The following is a 26,301-nucleotide window of genomic DNA, read 5'->3' as shown; positions in this document are numbered from 1 at the left end:
TCAGGGAGTAAGGGAGGGGACAATGGGCAGTTAATTCAATTTTAAAGTTGTGACCCTTTAAGGTTGTAAACCCAGATATTTCCAGATAAAACAAGTATTTGCAATATAGCAACCTTTAGTGGAAATTTTTGACTTGTTTTTAATTCGAAATGCACCATCCTTAAACTGATGCTTTGCTACAAGCCTTTGATTCTAGAGATCAAAACCCTTGTTTACAATTCATTTCCATAATTGTTATCATTTGAACCTCGGAAAATTAAGGAAACATACCATTTTACTTTTACAACATCTTTCACCCAAATTTTTTTATTGTATTTATTAAAAAGCTTAGACATGAAAAAGCCTTTAAATACTTATATTACAAAACTTACTAAAACAATTACCTTCCTACAGAACTTTTAACTCAAGTTATTTCATTTAACGAAATAAAAATGAGATACCTTGCGTCAAAATTTCATACTACATAAATAAAATAGTTGAGAACATAAGTACATCTTAATTTTAAAGATCTTAAGGTTAAAGTAACATATCTTAGGATAACTGGTAGCTGCGCTCCTAGCATCCAGGACAGAAAATAAAATAACACCATCTTGAGATTTTAATGATAAACAAACCTTGAACAACTCAGGACTTCGTGAATATTCCCTAAAATTTTAAAATTAATCGGATCATTAATTACAAAAATATTAAGCTAAAGACAAAAAACTTTTGCCTTTACATTAAATCAATAAGAAACATCTAACATGTCTAAAGTAACGAAAAGAGCTAACCGTTACGGACGTTCAAATGTGCAGGACCTAATTATAGGAAAGCTTTGCTTATAATAACTAATAATCTTAATGTAATTTCTTTCTACAACGCACTAATCGAAATGAATTAACATTAAACAAGAATTAGATATAAAAAATGTAATGATTCAATTTACAAAATAATTTTCAAAATCAAAATATTCTGTCTGCTTGTTATTGTTTATCTTTTTGTTGACGCGCTAGTTTGCCGCGAGATTATGCATGATTTTGCGTGACGTCATTCATAATTGGTCCCCAAGATTGGTTAGAAACTGCTAAATTCTTGCATGTTCCCTTTAAGCCAGTCCCCAAAGTCTGAGACTCCTAAAAATTGAATATTCGATCCATTGTCCCCTCCCTTACTCCCTGCATCGTTCTACTTTGTATTATAGATAGGCACTATAAAGAGCTTCATATTTTGCAGAAGTATTATCCCAGTTTGAATGACGGCTGGTAAATCCTGGATTTGGTGAGAATTATGTGAATAAATTTTCTCGATCATTTCACTATTTCAACCTCCTGTAATATTTATGCTATTTCATTTTTTACGAGGGGAATGGCGACTGCATATTAAATTTCTCTTTAAATTAAAATGTTTTTTTTTTTTGTACAGAAACTTCTCTATAACTATGGAGAAATGGAGAACAATTTAATAGAAATCGTAAATTTTGTTACGTTATAACTATATTCAAAGTTCTAAATAAATATAATTATTTAGATATTAGTATTTCTAAATACACTAAAGGCTACGCCCCTAGCATATAAAGGGCTCTGTATTCAAAGGGATAGATATAGAGCAAAAAAAGCTTAAACCATCCCAACGATTGAAAGTAATATTGAAATAGCCTAAAACCATCATGGCACCTTAGTTATTAGTTTTTAATATTAACATTTTTAGCTCCTTAATCCCTTTTCTATGTTTTTTTCTCAAGAGGCCTTCATAAAATGCAAATAAAAATACATTTGTTAAAAAGAAAAATTTTAGGAAAAACTGGAATATTAAATATTTTATTTAAATGAATAATGTGTTGCAGAAAAATAATCAATAAATATATATCCAGCATACCTATATAATATAGCTACATTAATCATATTAAGCTTCCTACATTTTTTATATGTAGGCATGCACTATGTGTTTAGAAGTATTTATTAAAAGCGTAGATTTTCTATAATTACAGTCGGTCCGACTGTCCGTTACGATTAGCTTTCATCGTTAATTTAGGAATGTTATAATTGTCCTATCGATTTCAAACTTTGCATGATGATTCCTGTAATAGTTAGGTACTATTTAGAAAACGTAGCAACTCTATAGTCGTTCCCAGGATGTCCGTACGTCCATTTTAAACATTCTGATTTTTTTTACTTTTTTAAGAATAATTTTTTATGTGATCTAATTATCCGATTGTTTTGTTTTGGTAATACTGATTCCTGGGACAATATTATAGGCAAAGCAACTCTATAATCAAGTCCTAAAGAAGTTTTTCAACAATACTTACAATTTTGCTTCGACTCTTATTCATTAATATTCTGATTATTCAGTTCTGACACTATACAAGTGTTAATGTCTGTATTTCCTATCGTTTAAGAGCTTCGCTTTTATGGATGTTGTCATCCTTGTTTTCTTATTAATTTGTAAAGTTGAATGCAAGCTTCCTGTCAAATGCGCTTATTAGTTCAAATTATTCTTAATTATGTGTTTAATTATACTACGCTTTTAGTCAAAATCAGACCTAATAAGCGTATTTGACTGGAAGCTTGCGTCCAATGTTATGGAATATTGCAAAAACAATCATTCTCCTTTAAAGGAAGCCTGCAAGAAATACCACGCTTTAACTGCTGAAAGACTGCCACAAGTAGACCAAATACCCCAAATTTGAAGCCTTCAGCTTCTATAACAAAAAAGTTCTAGGCATTTTAAAATGACATTTTATGTACAATGAAAATTTTGAAAGAATTGCAATGCTCATGTTGAAAACTTTGAAATTAAACTACGTGGCCTAGAAACAAAATTATAAGCTTATTTTTGTCATAAATTTAGGTTTCCAGTAACTAATTATATTTTTAAAAGCGAAGCTTTTCTATAATTAGGGTCGGTCCGTCCGTACGTCCGTCCGTACGTCCGTCCGTCCGTCCGTACGTCAGTCCGTACGTCCGTCCGTCCGTCCGAGATAGATAGCTTTTAATCGTTAATTTAGGCCTGTTAGAATTGTCCTATCGATTTCAAACTTTGCATTATGATTTATGTAGTAGTTAGGTACGATTTAGAAAGCGTAGCAACTCTATAATCATTACCAGAAGTTCCGTACGTCCATTTTAAACATGTTGATTTTTCTACTTTTTTAACAACAAATTTTTATGTGATCTAATTATCCGTTTGATCTGATATATTGATTCCTAGGATAACAAAGAACAATATTATAAGCGAAGCAACTCTATAATCAGGTCCTAAAAATGTCCACAAACATTATCCTGTATTAAGCAGTTTTTCAACAAATTAATTTACAATTTTGCTATGACTATACTTTTATATTCTGATTATTCAGTTTAGACGCTATACAAGTGTTGATGTCCGTTTGTCCTGCCGTTTCAATGCTTCGCTTTTATGGATGTTGGCATCCTTGTTACAATAAAAATACCCATTTTTATAGTCAAAATCATTTTAAAAAATTAAGTTTTACTTGCGTTGTACCGAATGTACTGTAGCCAATCAGAAGGCTGAATCAGCTTAACAACCAATCACAGCTAAGCTTTTATTAGTTTACCCCTTTGTTTCCGCTATGATTTTCGTAAAAAAATGCAATTTAAATCGAATTTTTTTCATAGATTTTGACTATGAAATGTGGTGTTTTTATTGTAAAAATGTAATTAGTTACATGCAATCTAAGTTTCTGACAAAGATAAGGTTATAATTTTTGTGTCTAGGCGACGTAATTTAATATTGTTTTTTTCTTTTATGAGCATTGAAAATCTTTCAACAATTCCATTGTTCATAAAATGCTATTTTGAAATGCTTAGAACTTTTTTGTTATTGAAGCTGAAGGCTTTAAATTTGGGGTATTGGGTCTTCTTGTGGCAGTCTTTCAGCAGTTAAAGCGTGTTATTTCTTGCAGGCGTCCTTTAATTATAATGTGACCGTCAGTCATAACAAAAAGGATATATGTGGTTTTTTTTGGCTACTATAAAAACAAACATATAATTTGGCTAATGAGTATCTACTATTTACTTTAATTTGTCAGTCGGTCGGTCTGTCCGTTCGTCCATTACGCCACTATACAGGAAATTAATTATGCAGGCTAGTTGTGATTTATAAAGGACTACTGCTGTTTTCTGCGTAAAAATTGTCCTACCTTATAAATATTCACTCTATAACCCACTTTGTCCGTCTATCGGTTATGCTGAGTTTATTGAAAAATATATTGACATACTTTTTGTTTTTTGTTTTCTTTATGAATATTATCAATTTATCATCCTAGTGTAAAGATCATACCATATTAATAAAAATAAATATGTAATAGAAAACGCTTTGATTGTACTTTTTTCAATGTAAGATAATTATTATAGAATAAGGAGACGTGTTAGAAATAAAAATTTAATGGGAAGTTTATAAAATATTTATAAAAAGATTTTAGCATCTACAAATGAAGTTTTGGTTCTTAATTAATAGAAATCATTCACTTTTTTTCTGAACATATTATAAATCTTTTCAGAACATAATTTTCTCTCGCTGCTAACTATTCTTATAGTTATGATATTATGATAATTTCTAACAATAAGCTCCATGTAATAAGGAAAAGCATCGTTATTACATATTTATTGTATTTTTTTCTATTTATAAATATGACAACACTTATTAGGGCAACAATACATTTTCTTCTATTTGTAAAAGAAGAAGGAAAAAAATGGCAAAAACAGGGATGGACCTTTTTTGTAGTGTTTGAGAATAGTTATTTCTCGCATCGTATTATAAACAGCTTTTCGTGTTTAGCTTTTAGCCCGTGCCTTCGGCATATCGGGCTGAAAAAAATGGTTTTAATCTTACAATTCTACATTTTTTAAAATTTCGTATAAAACTGGATTAAATACTAGACATAGCATTTCCGGAGAACTGGTTCTAATCCACCGGATATTAACCGGTTTCGGACGAAATCGAGAAGAAAAAAAATAACAGAAATGTGAGGGGGGTAGGAGGGAGCGGGATAAATGAAGTAAATAATTTCATTAACGTCTTATGTATGATGCTTTTGAAACCAACACCTTTCTGTTACCGCTTTTTAGTGTTAACTTAAACTATTTTATTACCGTCTATTTTTTATACATAATGATAAATGTATTTCTATTTTTAGGTTATAATGGAATTATTTTTGTGCGCTATCCACCCAATTCCAGGAAAGTTTTACTTCCTATGGACCACCAAACTTTCAAACCATGGTGGCAAAATTGGCTCACAGGTACGTTGAAAAGTAGTAGGATGTTGTAATGTATGTACAGGACGACTACAAAAGAGTATTTTAAAAAAAGACTTTTAGGGATTTTCCTTTGGCCCTTAAGGGTTAACAAAACTCGTTTTAATCTTATAATTCTTTATTTTTATATCCGCGGAAAACAATTCGCTAAATAACTATTAAGTTATAAAAATTAATTATAGTGTTCAGTTGGGTTTTTGTTTAGAAATCTAATAGTTATAAACCTTCCCAAGACCTAATAAGAAGCTTCACTTTAAATGAGAACCATATATCCTTTGTGGTTAGCTAAAGATAAAAAAAAACTTACTACTTTACATAATAGGGTATAGTTTGGTCATTCATTTTTACTCTCTTGAATCTACGTCAGAGGTCAAAGGGTCTAAAGGCATATTCGAAGATTAAAATGCTTTTTAAACTTTTCTAAATTCTTCTTGCCAATGTGAAAAGACATGAAAGCAAAGTTTGAATTACAGATTTTTGTTTCAAACAATTTACAATTTGTATGTTTTTCTGAGAACTACATATCAGATATCTTGGAATAGAAAGTTTTACAACGCAAGTTTCTGGCTAAAGGTACTGTTCTCAGAAATTGAATAATAAGAAGGAATGGAAATTGACATTATTTGTATTTTAATTGGTCTTTGTACTAGTGCCAAGCTAGTAAAGTTTCTCCGTATGTACTTTTGAACAAATCCAAAATATGATTACAGGGAAAAGTAATCAATTTTAATTCTATACTTTAATAATAAAGTCATTTATTCAACTTTTGTTTCTCTCGTAGCCTTGTTAACGATAAAGAAAGATTTAAAAACATGTATTCAAAAAAATCCTAGAAAATTTTGATTCTCACAAGTAAATTCCATTCCCCCCCCCCCCCCCCCGGCGTAATGGACGTACTAACGGATTACGTGAATTATAAAATAGAAGCTCTGCTGGTGTAAATATTTACAGAATTTCATTCGCTTATCTAAGTAAAAAAAGATAATCCCATTACCCCGTAACTTATAAAGTAACTTTGCTAACAAAAACATTGAAATTATTTTTTTGTTGTTGAATTACCATACCTCTCTTTCCTGAGCAGTCATTAAACTAAAATCCAACTATCTGTCCTGACAATCTGGTTACAAGCTTCAATATATATTTTTTTCAAAACCATCAAAGTATTGTTCAAAACTAAATGTTAATAGAATATCATTTTGTTAAGTTTAATGAATTATTATGTATGATAAACTAAATGTTTTGAGTAAAGTTTGATTGGAATGGAGTACCCTAAAAGTCGCTAGTCGAGCACTCCCCCCCCCCCCTTTTTAAATAAAAAATGAGGGGGTGGGAGTTGCTTTTCTTGTGTTATTGATTTACCTTAGGTTAGGCTACAGGGTAGCACCACAGGGTAAGGGACATCAAGCATGATGAGTTAAGCATTTCAAAATTCGCTAGGTTTACTAAAGAGAAAGCACACAGCTTATACCAATAACGAAATTAATGCGGAAAAAATCACGAAACTTATACGTCTTTTTCAGCTGTCGTTGGGGGGGGGGGCAATACATCGTAAAATGGACGACCTCTCCATTTGACCCCCAAATATTATTTTAGATTTTTTTCGCTTGTTGGTTATACCTTATTCCTGGAAAGCACCAAAACATACTTTGCCGTAAAAATATATTAATCCTATTTATTTATATTTCAGTGGGTACCAGTGGATGTGATGTTATCATTACCAATGTTTACTAGGTTATATCTTATTTGTAGGTAGGTTACTCTTTTATAAGCGTAGCAGTTTTTAATCTCTTGTGACTGTATAGCTATATGTTGTAGTTTTTAATATTTATTGCGTCAATATTTTTCGATTATTGCTCCGAATCCGATTTAGGGATGTTCTTAAAAACATGACCCTTTCATTATTAAAGCGATAAATAACTATTAACACTCTTGGGTATAGTCCCTTTCGTGACAACACCTCTAAAGGGGCGTGTTGTCGTATTGCTTTGATAAGTTATTTTAGGTTATATTAGGTTAGGTGATTGTCCCGCAGGTTTAAAGACCGCCGCAGGGGCTAGAAATAGGAGAAAAACTACTGTGAAAATACGACCAAACGCCCCTTGTGATGCGTTGTCACGAAAGGGACTATACCAAAAATCTTAATTGCAAAAGTTTCGTTTTTCATCAAACATTTTGTTAAAGTCAAACTGTTTTAAAAGACGGAAATTAATTAATTTAGTCTGGATCATGCATAAATTGTAATAAGTGTTATAATTAATAAATAGTAAACTAAATTGTAAGAATACTTTTAGTATCAAAATAGCTTATTACTTTTTTAATTAAATGGTTAAGTATAATTCTGCCAAAATATATTTTGTAAAATAAAAGGTCTGGCTAAACTGTACAATAGCAAAAACAGGTGTAGAACAATGATAATCACTAAATATGTGTATTCCTTATTGAAAAGAACTATAGACCAATTTTTTTTGGAGTTAACAAAAATGTTAAACAAAAAACAAACTGACAATTATTTCAAAGATATTAATTTTTAAAACATTCTTTGATTGTCTATGGTAATTCTATGTATTATATGTTAAAAATAAATTTTTGTCAGCTTGACATTAGCAAAGCTTTTGGTGACATTTTCAGGTTTTTAAAAAAAAATTTTCAGGTATAGTTAATTTTAAAAATTTTTTCAATAAAGAATACACGTGTTTAGTGAATATTATCATTCTACTACTGTTTTTAAGCCCTAAAACTCAAACCTTTACGGAAATTTAGCACAACCTAACTCTCCCTTTATTATTTTTTTAATAATTATTATCTATCTCCCTGTAACAAAGTTTACCAAATAATAATTATGAATTTTCTAAGAAATATTTATTAATGTTACATAAATAAGCTTGATATTTTCAAGGATTTTTAATTAAGATGCACAAAATATCTACTTTGTATAAAGGGATATGCTAATTTACAATAAATAGAGTAATACGAATTAAAATTTTTGATTAAATCGGACAGCCACATAAAAGTAGTAGAAATATAATAGGCCTTATCTGTAAATGTTTATTATACACGGGATCTAAAGAGATAAGATAATAGCCGATAAACTGATGTATGTACATCCCCAATGATGATACACAAATTTATTCCTTCTGTAGATTACAATTTTTGGTTGGAACGTTTGGACACTCAACTTAATGAATCAACCAATCAAATTCAATTGAAGTCCCCAAAACTTTTTAAAACTTTGGGGTCTTGTCCTAACCCCTGGATACCTGATAATGTATATAATTTGTAGATTATCATGGTAACTAGTAACTACTATTTAACTCAATTACATATTTTCTTTGTCTCACTTCGTGACATAGCTAGGTAATCACCAAACAAGATCGAATACATGCAAAGACAAATCATATAATTTTTCTTGAAATAAAAAGACCAAAAAATATCAAAATATGTATTTTAGAAGCATCTTATGGAGCCAAAAACATTAACTATTTGTCAAATGCAATGTATACTGGCCTATTATTGGTCATTTGTAATGTTTGACGTCATTTTTTATTAGGCACTATAAGCTGCTTCTGTATATATTAAAAAATATAATGTAAGTTAAATCAAGAGTTTGACGAAAGATATTTTTTCCCTTAAGATATGCGAAAAACAAAGAGATTCTCAAAATCTTATATCAATAATAATATTAGAAGCAAGTTTTTACAGAATACTTGCCCTTGTACATTTTGGACTAGTTGTCTCAAAAATCAGCCATGTGACGTCATAACTATGAGGGATTATCCATCTCTTTTTTAGGGTTTTTCTTTCCTACTTCTTCTCTTATATCCTTTATTTTTAAGACTTCACATGGCTGATTTTTGAGACACTTTGTCCCGTTAGCAGAAAAAAAATTAAACTTGACATCAAAAATAAAATCACTGAGGGAAGAAACTTATAGAAAAGAGATTACGCATCAAATAATATATTTGTATGTCTATAATTTTGTTTGCTCTAATATTCATATTGTGTGTACTATGTAATAAAAGTATATAAGAAACAAATTGATAATTCTTAAGAATTCCCTGATTAGCGCCGAAGGCTCAGATACCAGTACCAGGAACGTCAAAGGAGGGGGGGCGTAAAGGGATGATTGACTCCACCCCCTTCCCTTCAAAATAAAAAAAACGAAGAAATGCCCTTAAAAAATCAGCATGTTACGTCATAAAAACGATGGATTATCCATCTCTTTTTTAGAGGTTTTCTTTCCCACTCCTCCCCTCCTTATCCCTCATGTTTATGACGTAATTGAGAGACTTTCTTCGTCTTCAAAAATATTGGGCGTCCTTTTTGTAGCGAGTTTTTTCATTTTTTTCTAATCTGTTGCGAGGTAATACCTGCCAAAAAGTTAGTTTTTTTTTTGGTGACAGCGGAAAGTATCGAGTGTGGCGTCATAAAAATACGCCTAAAAAGGGAGGATAAGAGAAGAAGTGAGAAAGGTAACTCCTAAAAAGAGATGGATAATAGACGTATTTTCATGACGTCACATATGACATTTCCGCTATCCGATTGTTTACATAAAAAATTATTATATTGTTTTAATTTTAGGGTGATGTTACTTCACAGTAAACTATTTACAGACGCCAGTTCACGGAGTATAGGAGCTTTAAACAGGTAAAATATAGTTATTTTCAAAAGGCAAGCAACCTAATGTCATAAATTAGTGTTCAAACTTTTCAACCAATAAGATTGAAGTACAGAAGGGTAATTTTGCTTATTATTTTTGAAGTCGGTTATTGTCTTATTTCTTAAGATTGCTAAAAATAGTTGACCCTAGAAAGCTTAGGTTTATACCTATAAAGCTGTTTACATGCTAAAAATGTTAGTTTTAATTAAGAATGAAGGCTAATATATTATATATATATTGCATTGATATGTTCCTTTCAGGAGCGCATTTCAAAGGACTTTAAATATAAAAAAAATCTTGTATTCAGTTTAATGGCAAAAAAAAAATAAGAAAATGACTTTTTTCTTGTGAAACAAACCAGTTACCATTTCAAATGAATGTTACTTTTGGAGTATATAAAATCAACAGGATGTTTTGCCAATTTAGAACCTTCTAGGGTTCTCAAATGTAAAATAAAAATTGTTCATAGGTATAACTGTCATCATTTTCTTATCCCAAATTTATGGTTTTGAAATGTTTGAAACGAATGATATGATGTGACATAGGGAAAACGTGGCTATACTAATATCCTTTAGTTATCCAATAAGAATTTATATAACAATCAACTTTAGAACAAGGAATAGTATATGAAAAAATAAAATCAGAATTAAGATATAATTCTTAAATAAAAGTAACAGGATGTCTGTATCTGTCTATACATACAGGCGGATCTCGCTAACTGCTAAACTTATATTGTTCTCCTTTACAATGTAGCTTCTCATAAGTCCTTGAGTTGGGAGGGTACCACCATTCTCTCAAGAGAAATACTAAATTTAAAAATGGGGTGGAGGCAACTTCCCTACTTTATATCCCTCTAGAAGCCTCTAGGGGAGTAGGCGCTAGTAATAATACTAGTGCTTAAATGAAAATAATTGCTCATAATTTGAACATTTATATCAAGTAAATTTTAACTTTTTGAACAAGTGCCATGTAGTCAACATAAGTTAATGGACACAAGACTAAGGAATGCCTTGAAAAGTGTTTTAAACTGTTAGTTAAGAGACAAAAATAATTTTTAAAAAATCAACCTTACCCATATAAATTTGTAATTAGTCTCATTGTTTTTTTTTTTCTTCAAAAAAATGATCTCCTTTGCTCCAGCAACAAAAAATACCTTTCCTGACCGAAACAAGAAAGTAAATCCCCACGGATAGAATATTACTACACTAGGCTTATTATCTTTAATAATACATGGGATAATCCAGTTATGCTTGTACACAAGAAAAACATAATTGCTATTAATGATTTTATACAACTATATGTGTGTATAATATAGAAATATGGATACAGGGACTTGACAATAAAAGATTGCTAAAAATCATAATAAACAAAAAAATCGCTTCTATAGATTCCAATTTGTGATGAAAAATTTTGTACAAGGTTACTTAGTACAACCTAATCATAATTCGATCTGAACCCACAAAGTATTTAAGCTAGTGAATGAAAAAAATGAGTTTATAAACGTTTTAAAGACAATATTATTTTCTTCCATTATCCTATCTCTCTGGTAAGATACAAGATAACCAGATGATAATATAGATATTATATTATATAATTATTATTATATAATCGTATATAATGTACACATCTATATATTAAGAAACTAGGCAAAAAGATGCACCAAATTGACTCAAAGTCGATTAATCTTTCTGACTGTATGAAGTATCAATTCTCCTAGAACAATAAAAGAATATCTTAGATTATACATTTTAAACCTTTACTTGGGATGGGAGGTCTATGAATTAACTTTTGGCTTCCGAGAAATAGGGGATATTTTGACCCCCCCCCCCTTGCGCAAAGGGGTTAAGTTTGTATTTTTTAGCCTACCCTAATCTTACTAAATTGTCAATAGCTGGATTTCTTTATACATTAAATTTTCAAACGAACATTTATCTTATACTTTTAGACCATCTCTAAAACATTTTATATGATTTTTGATATAAAAGTGAAGTATGCCTTTTACATTATACACAGTGTATCTATAATAAAAGCTTTTAAGGGTTGTAACTAAGTATATATGTACTTGATATTTTGGCATTAGTATAATTTATTAGTAAGTATTTGTTATATGCAACAACTTTGCCTATCTTGGTATTGTGTTTCATATACCAAACTTGCTTATATCTTGTTTTAGGTTAATCCCAAGGATACATACAGTTTATACAAAAATTAAATATGTTTGATTTCTAATCAAATGTATTGAAATTGATGTACAATATATGAGGAGATCATGACAGGGGTAAAATTAGCTTGCTATTTCCCCTGTCATTTATTGGTCAGTTTGATTATTAAGTAGAAGGGGAGGGGATGTGGTAAATTGGTGCTTTTATTCAAGGTGCCTAAGAATAATCCCCCCCCCCCCGAAAAAAATAAGGGGATAAGATACCCTAGCCGCACAGGGCTACACTGTATCCAATATAACCTAACCTAGCCAAATGTTATACACTAACACGAAAAACTAAATATCTTTCACCATAATTTCAATTTATTAGGGGGGGGGGGGGGGGTAGTGTCCTCGACTAGGCACTTTTAAGGAATTTCTCTTTTATGAAATATTTAAAGAATACCAGTCCATGTCTATGATCCTACTTGTATTGCTAAACCAAGTATTCCTATTATACACACATAAATAAGTTTAAGAATGGATACGAATGAAAAGTTTAAAATTTGGCTACATTTATAATATGTGTGCATATTTCAGGGATATAAAGGGATAAGACATAGGCCGATACATCCCAACGATGATACACAAAATTACCCCTTATGTAGATTAAAATTAGTGATAAAACATTTCGACACTCAACTTGATGAAAAAAGCAATTTAAATTAAATAAAAGTCTCCAAAGTTGTTGAGCCAACGAAAAAGAAAACATTCTTATTAAACTTTGGAGACTAGTGTAATAAAAAAATTCTGATAACCGCTGAACCGATATGTTTCTCTTTTGCAGGGTAGCTTCTCATAGGTTTTGGAAAAGTTTTTAACTATTTTTTTGGTGGGGGCAGATTGAACTTTTTCATAGAGACCTCTAGGGGCGTAGCTGCTAGTATATAATTAAATTTAGTAGGCCAAATATGCATATTTTGATTATTGAATATAATATTCTTTATAATAGGGATTAATCAAATTAATAAAAACTTCCTCTTAATGTTTCTAAACTACATCATTTCTGTAATTTATAATCATTATAAAGGATAAGATTAGTTCTTAATTGGAAATTCTTCCGAGTATATTAGATTAAAGATAAAGTATTATTATATTTAGATTGATAGGTAGAGACAATTTTTCAGACTTCTGCATTTTTTAGTAATAACTGCATTGTATGATAATTATTAACATAGTTATTGACTTTGATAGAAGATGACGTCATACCATAGAATGACCAATGAAAAGCCAGCATAAATTTTACCATTGGTCAATTACAGTTTATACTGGCCTCTCATTGGCTATTCTATCGTATGACGTCATAATCTGTGGAGGGACTTTAATCATCTTCCCTTTGACAATTATTTTTCCTAGTAATATTTAATCAAACCAGTAGTGTGGATTTTATATTCTTACATAAAAGTAACAGGATGTCCATGTTTCTATAGGGAAGAATTTCGCTTAACACTTGCCCGATATGGTTTTCCTTTACAGAGACGGTTGTTATCCGTCCTAGGAAGGTTTTTAAACATTTCAAAAGAGGGAAACTCTATCATCCTAATAGTAAATAATGAAGAAAAAAAAGTCATTAAAGGCCCCTAGAGGCGTAATAAAATTTTTAGTAACAAAACGCTTAATAATGAAATACAGTATTATTCGCGTTTTAGGAGATTACAAAAATTTTTAACAATGCATACTTAATATTAATATTAGGTTATTAATTTTTATATTATTTAGAATAAATTTCAACACGCGGTTCGTTTTGAAAACGTTGATGACAATTTGTCCTGGAACTGTTCTGTTGGTGTTCATGGTGACTCTGTGGATCATTGCCAGCTGGACACTCAGACAGTGTGAAAGGTAGGTTTCATTGCCAGCTGGACACTCAGACAGTGTGAAAGGTAGGTTTCATTGCCAGCTGGACACTCAGACAGTGTGAAAGGTAGGTTTCACTGCCAGCTGGACACTCAGACAGTGTGAAAGGTAGGTTTCATTGCCAGCTGGACACTCAGACAGTGTGAAAGGTAGGTTTCACTGCCAGCTGGACACTCAGACAGTGTGAAAGGTAGGTTTCATTGCCAGCTGGACACTCAGACAGTGTGAAAGGTAGGTTTCACTGCCAGCTGGACACTCAGACAGTGTGAAAGGTAGGTTTCATTGCCAGCTGGACACTCAGACAGTGTGAAAGGTAGGTTTTATTGCCAGCTGGACACTCAGACAGTGTGAAAGGTATGTTTCATTGCCAGCTGGACACTCAGACAGTGTGAAAGGTAGGTTTCATTGCCAGCTGGACACTCAGACAGTGTGAAAGGTAGGTTTCTTTGCCAGCTGGACACTCAGACAGTGTGAAAGATAGGTTTCATTGCCAGCTGGACACTCAGACAGTGTGAAAGGCATGTTTCATTTCAGGGATCTAAAGTGATAAGACAATGGCGGATAAATTGATGTATGTCTTCAATGATGGTGTACTAAATTGCTCCTTCTGTAGATTGTAATTAGTGGTTGAAACGATTGGACAATAGCTTAATGAACCAACAAATTAAAATTCAACAAAAGTTGTTAAGCCAACAAATAAGAAAACGTTAGTTATTAAACGTTGGGGACTAATGTAATAAACAGCCCAATATCCCCTCCTGGTTTCATTCAGTTGATTCATGACCCTGTGGGTTTTATATCTATTTTGTGTTAAAATTTCGGGGGTTTTCCTGTGTCCAATATAACAAAAACAAACACATGAAGAAATCAATTTCAAATAAAGGAGGAGATTTTCTGTGGCCTTTGATGAAAACCACCTTAGTGACAAATATTTTTGTAAACTTTTTTATGGTTAGTTGGGAGAATAGCCAAAATCATCCTCAACATTCACAAAGCTTTCATAAAAATGTCAAAATAACGCGACTCTGTAGTTTTCCATACCTACACAAACAAACTGACAAATACACATCCAGCTACTTTAGTGAATAGGATTATGTCATTCAAAAAAAAATTTTCAAAATCTAGCATTATGAAACTAAAATCGAGGTTCAATAAAATTTCATAATTTGGAAATTTTAAAATATAATGTAAAGAGCAGCATTCAAACATAGATAGATAATCAAAATTTTTTATTTATCTTATCAATGGATGTTTTTAGTTAATTTATCAACGATCCCTTTTTTCGAATGCCTCTTTATTTTATAAATATAAAAAAATACTTTCTATCTTTATTTATATTCGTGAAAAAATATCTACAATGCCAACATTAAATGATTTTTCAGTATGGCTGGACCGGTTCTAATCGAGCGAATTTTAATCTTATTCGAAGCCCTAATGAAATATTTGTTCCTTACCCCTGAGTATGACAGTCAAATAAGATATTTACGAGGAAAAATCAATTTCAACAAATTTTGCAATTCCACTTTTACTTTTTTTTTAAAAAGGAAAATTGAAAAAGATTTTCCATTAAGTCCTATAATGTGGTTCTGAGCAGTACTGAGAAAAAAAACTCTTACCATTTTTTAATTGTCCACCAAAAAGAAAATAATTCTATATTAGTTCACTAGCGGCTTTGCCCCTAGTCTCTAGGAGCTTTGCACCAAGAGGTAATTAAAAAAAATTAAGTACCTCTGGAGCTGAAACCACTACTTTTAAATAATGGGGGAGGATTTTTTTTTTGTTTTTTGGGTGTTTGGGGTTGTCCACCCCCCCCCCCCCCTCCAGAAAAAGCCTAAAACCACCACAGGACCAGTAGGTATATTCCCTGAATCCAATCGGTTCAGCGGTTAGCGAGATCCTTCGGTACAAACAGACAGACAGACATAGTTCTACTTTGTATTGTAGATTAAAAAACGATGAATCTATTTGAAAATTAGTAAATACAATTTTTCGAACGAAATTACCTTTTAGGTGCTTTTAGTAGGACAGCTATTTGTAGAAGCTTATTTCAGTGCCTATAAAAATTACGTCAAACTGGCGTACTATTGATCAATTTAAATATATACTGACCTGTAATTGGTTCAGGGGTTAGCGAGATCTTCGCTACAAACAAACAAACAGACAGACAGACATCGTTCTACTTTGTATTAAAGATAAATTAATGATAAATTTTAAAAAGCTGATCAGATAAATTTTATTCTTTTAATGATTTTTAACAAATGAAACATATTTAATATTAAATTACCAATTAAGAATTATCCTTTTGATATTAATACTGGGATTAAGATTATTACATGCTTTTTCATTCAGAAATATTATTTTTTCTTTCTGTAGGAAACCTTATTGATTCACTCTTTACTAATTAAAAACAGAATAATTCATTAAAATATTATTGTATTGTATCAAAAGAAAGGGAATGATTTTCATAAAAACAATAAGTTTTAAAAATAATAAGATTTCAAATCCGAAAGGCAAAAGTTACATTTTTTGTGTGAATTAGTATCTTATAAACGGTTATTAGCTCCAAAATTTTCATAGAAGTACATAAATTATCAAAGGACAGTTTAATGCTGTTTTGATTGATACTTTGGGAAGGTATACCAGCTCCACCCATCCCCCCCTGAGGAAAAATTTGGTAATGCTTATTGTAATAATTATGTCTATCAAAATATTATAATATTTATCCATGTATAATTAATATCATAATCTTATGAATTATGCATTTATTTAAAGAACAAAATATATGTTCATTGAAAGAATTTGATATCATTTTAAAGAAATTTTAGTAATTTTTGTTTTGTTCTTTCTTTTAAAGTTCTGCAACGTTATTCAAGGAACAAAAGTATTGCTTAATTTAAGCTACTTACAATTAAAAGAAATTAGTAATTAATATCATGTTTTCTTCATTGGGTTGGGGCATTTTGTATATAGCACGTATTTCAAAGGCTATTTTAGATAAATTTAAAGCTGCTCAAAATGCTAGATTTGGTTATAGGATTTGAGCTTTTCATCGATTTTCCACACGTCATTAAAAAACTATTTGATATGGATAGACAGTTAGTTGCATAGGAATTACGTGAAGATTTGTTTTACTTTGTTTGTAAGTTTGTACTTGCAACGGAGGGGGTACGTCAGAATTTATTTGGATAAAACTTTTAAATGCGTTTTCTTCTCCGAGAGGGTTAGATATTCAAAAAAGTAAACATTGATGACAATAAAAGCGAAGCCTAAAAAATCAGATAGGACTTTTCGGTAATGATTATAGAGTTGCTACACTTTCTAAACTGTACCAAATTAACAGGCACAGTTTGAAATCGATTGGACAATTCTAATTAATGATAAGAGTTGGCAGTTACTAACGGACGGACACACCGAACCTGTATTTAGAAGAACTTCACTATTAAAATTTATAATAACTGCACTAATATAAATTGACTTATAATATAGACTGTATGGCATTTTATAAAAATAATCACTACGTTTTAATTATTAAAGCAGTTCTTAGTTGATTCGATAATAACACAAATATCTAAAATTATTTTGAAATAAATATAATGTATATATTTGGTCAATGTATTTGATCAAAATAACATTTACTTTAGCCTTGTTAATTTAGCTTGGTATTTGTCATGTTTTACATCTTTTAGTATACCTTTATTTCTCTGTGAACTGTACTTTTATTTCACAAGGAATTAAATATTTGTATTGCTTATTGTGTAAGATTTTCTAATTAGTTGGATCATAACCTATGTTCTTGTAAATGTACAGAGTTCAAATACAGGTTCCTGGAAGGGTTGCAACACAAGGATCTAAAGGGATAAGACAATGGCCGATAAATTGATGTACATCTCCAATGTAAACACAATTACCCCTTCTGTAAATTAAAATTAGTGGTTAACACGTAGTGAACATTTAACTTAATGAACCAACCAATCAAAATTCAGGAAAAGTCCCTAAAGCTGTTAAGCGAACGAATAAGAAACGTTATTGAAAAACTTTAGGGACTAGTGTAATAAACAGCCCATTCCCCTCTCTCTTTGGGTGTAAAATCTTTAGTATTACCAAAGAAAGAAAGGGCTGTAAATTAAACACGTTCTCTCATTTGTTGCACTAACATCTTGGTGAACCTTTATCATTTCTTGATAGGTTGGTGCAAAATTTCTTTGCTAAAACTTCGGGTTATTTGTGTTGTTCATAATAAGGGGTTACTGTACATTTATATATTGTCTTATCTTTTAAGATCCCTGAATATTTATTTACAAATATATATTAATAAATCCACCAACAGCTTTATATTCCCTTATATCCTAAGTACAAGGGAGAGGGATAGGTACTCAGACAATTAGATCTAAATATTTGGATCATTATGTTTTTCTGTTTCTTGGAACGCAGTTACTATATAAGGGAGATGGGTTAGGCACGTTAATACTGCCGTAAATCATATTATTCTCCTCTGGGATAGTTTTAGGCCAAACTATTAGCATAATTAAGTCTTAGTCATCCGGACCGTTTTAAGCTGTTTTTCCAGCTCCTCTCTGCCTCTTTAAATAAAGAGCCATTAGAGGCTGAGTGCGTAGCTGCTATTAGATATTTAAAATAATTAAGCATTTTTTAATTGATCAAATGATCTGTTTAACGGAACTATAATTTTATTGATATTTTTTGTCAATATTTACCCTAGATTATTTGTTAATTCTTTCAAAATAGTTTACAATAACCGCACAAATTTTGCCCATGGTTATCCTTGTTTTAAAACCCTAAATCAGACAATGATTATTTTGTCCTTTTTTTAAAGAATCTAACAATGTCCTCATAAATAATACATACATACATGATGCAATTTGATTTAAATCTGTGTATAAAAGTCCCGTGATAATATATTATAATAACCCCTAGTGTCATCGTGATATATATGTATTAGATTATGTATAATGTGTATATAAATAATATCATCTCCAGGGAGGAAGGGGACAATGAGCTGTGAAATACAAAAGTCCCCAAAGTTTTTTTTATAACGCTTTCTTATTCGTTGGCAATTAACGACTTTGAGGACTGTACTGAATTTGATTGGTTATTTCATTGTATTGAGTGTACTTATGTTTTAACTTTTAATTGTAATTTACAGAAGGGGTAATTTTGTGTATCATCATTGGGTATGTACATCATTTTATCGGTCGTTGCCGTATCCCTTAGATTTCTGATCATCTCAGATAAAGGGAATATTAAAGAAGCCAGAATCTAAAAGTATATGAGTTTATTAATAGTATAAACAAGGGATAAAACAATGGTCGATGAATTAATGTACAGTCCCAATGATGATACACAAAATTACTCCTATTGTAGATATTATTAAGTGGTGAAAACATAAAGAAACTGAACTTAATAATTTAATTAATTTATAATCCCCAAGGTTGTTAAGCTAACGAATAAGAACACGTTAATATGAAACTTTGGGGACTAGTGTAATAAACAGTCCAATGTTCTTTCCCTCCCTGAGTACCTTGACTGTCATTTAAGATTAACAGTTAAATTTTCTTGTGAATATTTCTTTAATAACGGTCTTTTTAAGTTCATGATAATATGTCCAAAAAAGCTATGAAGGAGATTTGGCGATATACATTTATTTTTAAACCCATGAATATTTACTTTGACCCCCCGTCCGTACATATTACTTTTCCTTTACCCCCTTAATTCTTTAGGATAAAATCAATCATCTTATCTTTGCAATTATGAAAGTGTATTACTGCGAATCTAATTGTAAATAACTTATATCAACATCAAATCTTATTATATTTATATTGCTTGCCAATGGAATGATACACCAAAAGGGAATGGATATAAGATATATTTCTAGGGAATTGGTCGTCAATTTAGTTTGCTAATATGGACCTAAATTTTCTATTAGTCAGTTCGTTTATCCAGTAGAAAGTGATGGGATGGGGAATGGGGGTATCGTTATTGTACCTAGCTGCTAGAATCAATTTACCAGAGTACATTAAAATATGGTGCAACATAAAACATCCCCCTCCCCCCTGCTGATTTTTGTCATTTGCTAAAAAATCCCTTTCAGTTTACTTTTAACATCCAGTTAAACTGTAAGGTTAATCATATTATTTTTTTCAATTTAGCAACATTTTCTGCCTTTATAGTTCTAAAAATTTATTTTTACTTATCTGTTAATATGTAAATTAAATTAATATTATTTGTGTCCTTTAGACTGAAGAGGGTGCAATGTCCACCGAAATATATTTCAATAAATAACTAAGAAGTATTAAATACTTTTTCACTCATTGAATTTATCATAAAAGAATAATAAATCGATTAAAAGAGTTAACATTATCAAGAGTTGATAACATAAAACTATTTCTCTATTTCTCATTTTTTGTATGACGAAATTTTGACTTTCGAAGTATAGTGCTGTAAATAAAAAAATAATATGTAATCATTGGATTATAGAAAACAGTTTTTTTTCCATTAAATCATTTTTGATTTAAATCTCAGTTTTACAAAAAGTTAAAATATGGAAATAAAAATAAAATGTCTTATTATAATAGTTAACAAACTGGGTAAACTTAGCGGAGGCAGAACCTAATCAAATTGCTGTCCTACTTTTGGATACTGTCAAACTTGTTTACTTAACAAAACAATCAGTTGTTAAGTTGTACTAGACAACACTTTTAACTTACTTTAATTACATTGTACAACTCTTATATAACAATTGGTAATAGCAATTAAAGTAAAGGGTTTTATTTTTACACTAAAAAGTGGCTACTCGAAAAGTAATACACCTTAATTTGATGTTTTGACAGATATTTACATTTAGTAATTGTAATTGATTTTAGATGTGTAGCATATCTATAGGTTTCCGCTTCCCTAATAAATGCTTCTTGAGTGCCCTTAGCGTATATTAGTGTAGTGTATATGTCAGATTACAACCCTTTTTACCTTTTTTGGTTGCCAAATTTTTTATATTCTCATTTATTATTTCATCCTTATATTGTACCGAATAATCTCGCTAACCGCTGAACCGATATGGTTCTACTGTACAATGTAGCTTCTCATAAGTCCTGGGAAGGTTTATAACTATTTTGGGAGAGGATCCTCCCCCCCCCCCACCCCATTTTTTGGAATGGGGAGAATTTTTCTTTTACTTTTGTTTTAAAGTTTGTATGTTTTTTAACCTATTTTTTAAAAAAAATACACTATTCTAAGACATGAAGATATATTTCGATTTTAGCAATCATTTTCAATTCATTTTGTCTCTTGTAGAAGTGAATCAAGTAATATTAGCCTGGTCGTTTTTGACCAATTTTTATCCAGTAAATCTCCCAGGAAGAAGAGGACTAGTTTTCAGATACTATGATAAAAAAAAACAGCTATCATAAAGAAATACTTTTTATATAATTTTAATAATATGTAGTTATGTAACAAGAAATCTTTTCCTCAATATTTTTAATATTATTAATCCTATTGTTCTTCTTAGGCCATTTGATAATTTCTCTTTATAAAATTACATCACTAATTATGATATAACATGCAGGAATCTAAAGGGATAAGACAATGGCCGATAAATTGATGAACAACCCCAATGGTAATGCACACAATTTACAAAAATTAATACGCAAAAGTCCAATTTAGTCAACTTTAAGGGGATAATTAAATTTGTGTTTTAATAGTTATTTATCGAATCGTTTTATAAATAGCTTTCCGCGGAGAATTGGATATAATACGATACCATACGTGATTTTTCAGTGTGACTGAGAACTGGTTCTTATTCACCCGATATTATACGGTTTTGAAGCTGGAAAATATATTCTCTGCAACAGATTTTTTTTTCTTATACAAAATTGAAGCTTCTCTGATAATACTTTTAAGATTTTATGGTAAAGATATAAATGCAGATTCATGTTTAATTCCTCTATATTGAAAAGTATCATTATTATCTTGTTATAAATATGATTCATTTTATGATATTTAGCAAAATTGCCTATACATTTATCACAACAAACCTGTTATATTTTAGAACTATATAAAAACATAAACGAAAAAATATCCGCATTGCGTTCAAGCCTTTTATATTTCCTAAAGTTTACAATTTTCATTAATGTAATTATATGTTTGTTTTATCAACGATAAAATATGAAAAACAGGCACAAATTTTCTAGTAATCAAATGAAACTCCTATATTAAAGCTAGGGGTCTAAACAAAGTTGTATTTTTCTTTTTTTTAAACATTTTATGTTTATCTTATTTGAAAAGTTGAAATATTAAGCAACATTTTACTTTTATTTTATAGCTAGAGGCCAAAAATTCTCAAAAAAAATACTTAAATTAATAATTTTAATATTTAATCAATTTTAAATGTTTTGCCAAAGTCAAACCTTCATACTTGTAGGATCTTTAAAGGTCTTTTTTTAAACGGAAATGTAGTTGTAGTGGACTAGTGATGCAGAAGTGTTTTCAAAAAGTAAAAGATACAACCAAAAATAATTTTAAATGCAAAGTCTCGATCTACCTATACCTAACAACTCAACTGCTGTAACAGTTTATCTATTAACAAATCATTTTTCGAAGTACGTTTCTTTTTATAATCTAAAAATAGAGTTTCAAGGCTAAAAGTAATAAACTAAGTGATATTATTACTTGGAAAAAAATAATGTAATTTGAACTGATCAAAAACAACATGATGTTTTTACCAAACTATTCGATAAAGTTAATGATGTTGTTTTATCTAACTTTTATCAGCAGTTTTAGTGAAGAGCATTTGGCTTATTACCAATATCCCATTTATTTTCAAAAATTATGGACCTCAATCATAAACATTTTTTATATTGTTCAGGTGAAAATAACTTAATGAATATCGAGAAGCTGTATATAGTGCCTATAAAAAATGACGTCATATTGGCCTACCATTGGTCAATTAAATGTATACTAACCTTCCATTGGTAATTTAATTTGTGTACTGTCCTATCATTGGTCATTTGTATTGTATGACTATAAAGAGCTTCAATATCGAAAGAACTCATAAAAATATCTTTATAAATTTATTTATGATATTTTAGAAAGATGTTTTGGGATAGAAAAATTATAGATTATAGGATTAATTATAGGGTTTACAATGTAAGGTTAATGCTATAATTTTGCCTTTTTGATCTAAAGCTAGCAGAAAACGATTTTATCCAAAAACTTTATGATAAAGTTGATCCAACTTAAATTAGATTAACAATCATTGCTGATTTATTTTGTCAACTCATCAAGTGGCCAAACGCTGAATTAATTTTGGTTTAGTGCTGATTTAATAGTTTCAACCACTTCATATTTTTCACAAGGATTAGGTCTAAACATTATTCTTATTTAAACATTGTTTTTTTTAATTTTTCAAGACTTCATAAGGTTGAACTAACTAGTTCATTTACTAGCGGCTTTATATTCAAAGGAGCTAAAAAATAATTATTTAATTATCAATTATTAAAATAGAAAATTAAATAGTCTAAAACCACCATGGGACCTATGTAAAGTTTACATAAAACGACCAAGCTAATATTGCTTGATTTACTTCTACAAGAGACAAGATGAATTGAAAATGATTGCTAAAATCGAAATGTATCTTTAAGTCTAAGAATAGTGTATTTTTTTAAAAATAGGTTGAAAAACATACTAACCTTACAATACTAAAATAGGGAACCTAATTAATTCAGTAGTTATTGAGATCTTAAATTTCAGACGAAAAAATCTTACTACTTGAAATCATATGTTAATAAATTCATCTTTAATAACACATTTAGATACCATGATGAGGAGCACGCGAATCTGTTGAACACAATGTGGCTGATCGCCATCACCTTCCTGAGTGTTGGCTATGGTGACATTGTTCCTAACACCTACTGTGGCAGGGGCATAGCGGTCACTACGGGAATGATGGTAAGCATTTTCCATGATATGGGTAAGCCAGGAATCTAAAGGGATAAGACAATGGCCGATAAATTGATGTACATTCACAATGATGATACACTTAAATACCCCTTCTGTAGATTTAAATTAGTGGTTGAATTAACCAACCAATCAAAATTCACAAAAGTCCCCAAAGTTGTTAGCTAACGAATGAGAAAAGTTATTAAAGAACTTTGAAGACTATTGTAATACACAGCCTATTGTCCCCTCTCTTTATGGGAATAATAACATTAAAAATTGCTTAACAATTACGAAACTTGTTAAATTAACACGTAGCCTTTCGTTTGGTTGAATGCTTAAAAGCGTTACAAAGCTTCACAAATCATAAAAGAAAAATACATCTTCAGTTTTCTTTCTGGTAGAGGAGTGGATTTATTATCGACCTGAAATAATATAGACTTAAAGCTGCCCTGGAAAAAAAGAACCAAATTAGTAAATAAGAGAAAAAATTAAATACAGATTTTGGTTAAAACCTTATAATTGCTTTAGGTGACAGCGAAAAGTGTCATGTGTGACGTCAAAAAGGGATGAGAGGATGGGAAACCATTTAAAAAAAGATGGATAATAGACTATTTTATGACGTCACACATGACACTTTCCGCTATTCCGTCCTTGCATTAGTTAAACTTTTCTTTAAAGAGCTACTTCATTGTTATTCTAACTTTTAAACTGAAGAAAATAAACCTAGATTCTGAAATGAATTAAATGAAAATAACAATTGTTATTTTTTCATAAAAGAAAGAAAGACGTCACAATGTGATGATAGTAGAGGGATGATTGCGTCATTAAATTTACAAAATATCACCTAACATTTAAAGATTTTAATTGTTTTTTACTTTAAATGTCATACAATTATTGTTTTATTAATGTTCTTTTTTGTAATTTTCCTTGTTTATTTGTATTAAAAGTTTATAGGAATCATCCTACAAAGTTTGAAATTGATATGACAATTCTAACATGTTTAAATAACAGCTAACCGTTACGGACAGATGGACCCTAACTATAGAAAAGCTTCGATTTTAAAATTTTTATAAAAGAAAGCACAAAAGTTAAGGATATTATAAAGATTGCTTCTGTGTAAAATGAAAAATAAAAAGAGAATTGCTTAAACATAGCCATATACAAGTTTTACCTATATTGAAAACCTATAATGGAAAGAATGTTAAAACAGATTTTCTGAGTCTAGAATTGTCAAAAGTTTTAGCAGCATGCAATAATGTTTAACATTTACCATATTTATGCATAACATTATCCAAAAGTAAATTTCAAGTTTATAAAAAATGATTAGATCCTTTTTTGGTTCTTTCCGTCAAAGTACCAATTGAGCAGAAAACTCGTCCTCCCTTATGTTTGAATAGATTGTTAATAAGATAGTTTTTGTTTTATTTATGTAAACCCCCTGCGGGAGGCCCTGCGCTTTCCATTACCCAATATAACCTAACCTAAAATACACGAAGCCCCACCCCCAATTTTCTTTAATTTATTTCTGAGCATTAAAATCGAAGAAAATCGTTTTTTAGACAAAATATGTCCTTCAAATCAAAGAAAAAATGAGTTGTAATGTATGGATGTTTGTTGTGTGTATCTATCTATATATTATAGAGGTCTAATAAGTTGTAAATGCTAACTCACACATAACAGAGATAATTTATCAAAGGGGTAGTTGCACGAAGTGCATTTAAACTTGAATTTAGTGAACTGCATATTTTTTTCAGTTCAACAATTTAAACTACATGTAATATGTATAGGCCATACATTTGAAAGAATTTAAATTTTCTAGCAGGTATTTCCAATAATATCAGGTATTTCCAATAATAATGTTTTTGAATATATGCAACTTATATGGCTGTCCTGTTTTCACAAAAACATCATGATGACTATTTTGGTGGTGTCTAATTGATTCTATTTATTGTAATACAAAATCATTGTGTGTGTGCAGCCATAGTTTCTTAGTGTTTGGACCTAAGTAGTCATGGAGTAGGACGAGACACTTTTGTATGCTAACACCAGGGCCAGCTCAAGGTCCACGCTCAAGTACAAGTACTTGACCCGCTGTCTCAAGGGACCTACTCATTATTACCTCACCCTCGCCGAGTATGGCAGGTGTCCCAAATTAAGTCACCGTAATGAATGACGCTCTCCGCCGAGGAGCTTGGGATAAGGGTAGTACTGATATTATGTACTTGACTATTAAGTTTCCAAACTTACTCAATAATCCCCTTCTTACACAACCAGGGGAAGTTGCGTGAATGTATTCAACTGAGAAATTCGAGTTGCCATATGGGGACTAGAACTCGAACTCTCATCACCGTAACTCAGTGCGTTACCACTGAGCTACGACGCCCC

At 30.5% G+C, this 26,301-nt stretch overlaps 2 protein-coding genes across 3 annotated transcripts in view; one reads left to right on the top strand and one right to left on the bottom strand.

Moving 5' to 3' along the window:
• LOC145308386 (sphingosine kinase 1-like) overlaps nt 1-21,279 on the bottom strand; it is an 85,159-nt gene extending 63,880 nt beyond the window's left edge. For both annotated transcript variants that reach the window (XM_080150263.1, XM_080150264.1), the window contains exon 1: nt 21,267-21,279. The gene's annotated coding sequence lies outside the window, so the exon portion shown is untranslated. The remainder of the gene's footprint in view (nt 1-21,266) is intronic.
• The window catches only part of SK (small conductance calcium-activated potassium channel), a 100,162-nt gene that overhangs the window by 47,153 nt on the left and 26,708 nt on the right, over nt 1-26,301 (top strand). The window contains exons 8-12 of the mRNA XM_080150262.1: nt 5,132-5,236; nt 6,939-7,000; nt 9,830-9,895; nt 13,828-13,950; nt 23,790-23,925. Of these exons, the coding sequence (XP_080006388.1) occupies nt 5,132-5,236; nt 6,939-7,000; nt 9,830-9,895; nt 13,828-13,950; nt 23,790-23,925 (492 nt within the window). The remainder of the gene's footprint in view (nt 1-5,131; nt 5,237-6,938; nt 7,001-9,829; nt 9,896-13,827; nt 13,951-23,789; nt 23,926-26,301) is intronic.

This window comes from Acartia tonsa, chromosome 2 (assembly GCF_053477335.1).
Source record: "Acartia tonsa isolate MP-2025a chromosome 2, ASM5347733v1, whole genome shotgun sequence".
Taxonomy (NCBI): Eukaryota; Metazoa; Arthropoda; class Copepoda; order Calanoida; family Acartiidae; genus Acartia; species Acartia tonsa.
This window is presented reverse-complemented; position numbering and strand designations above follow the sequence as displayed.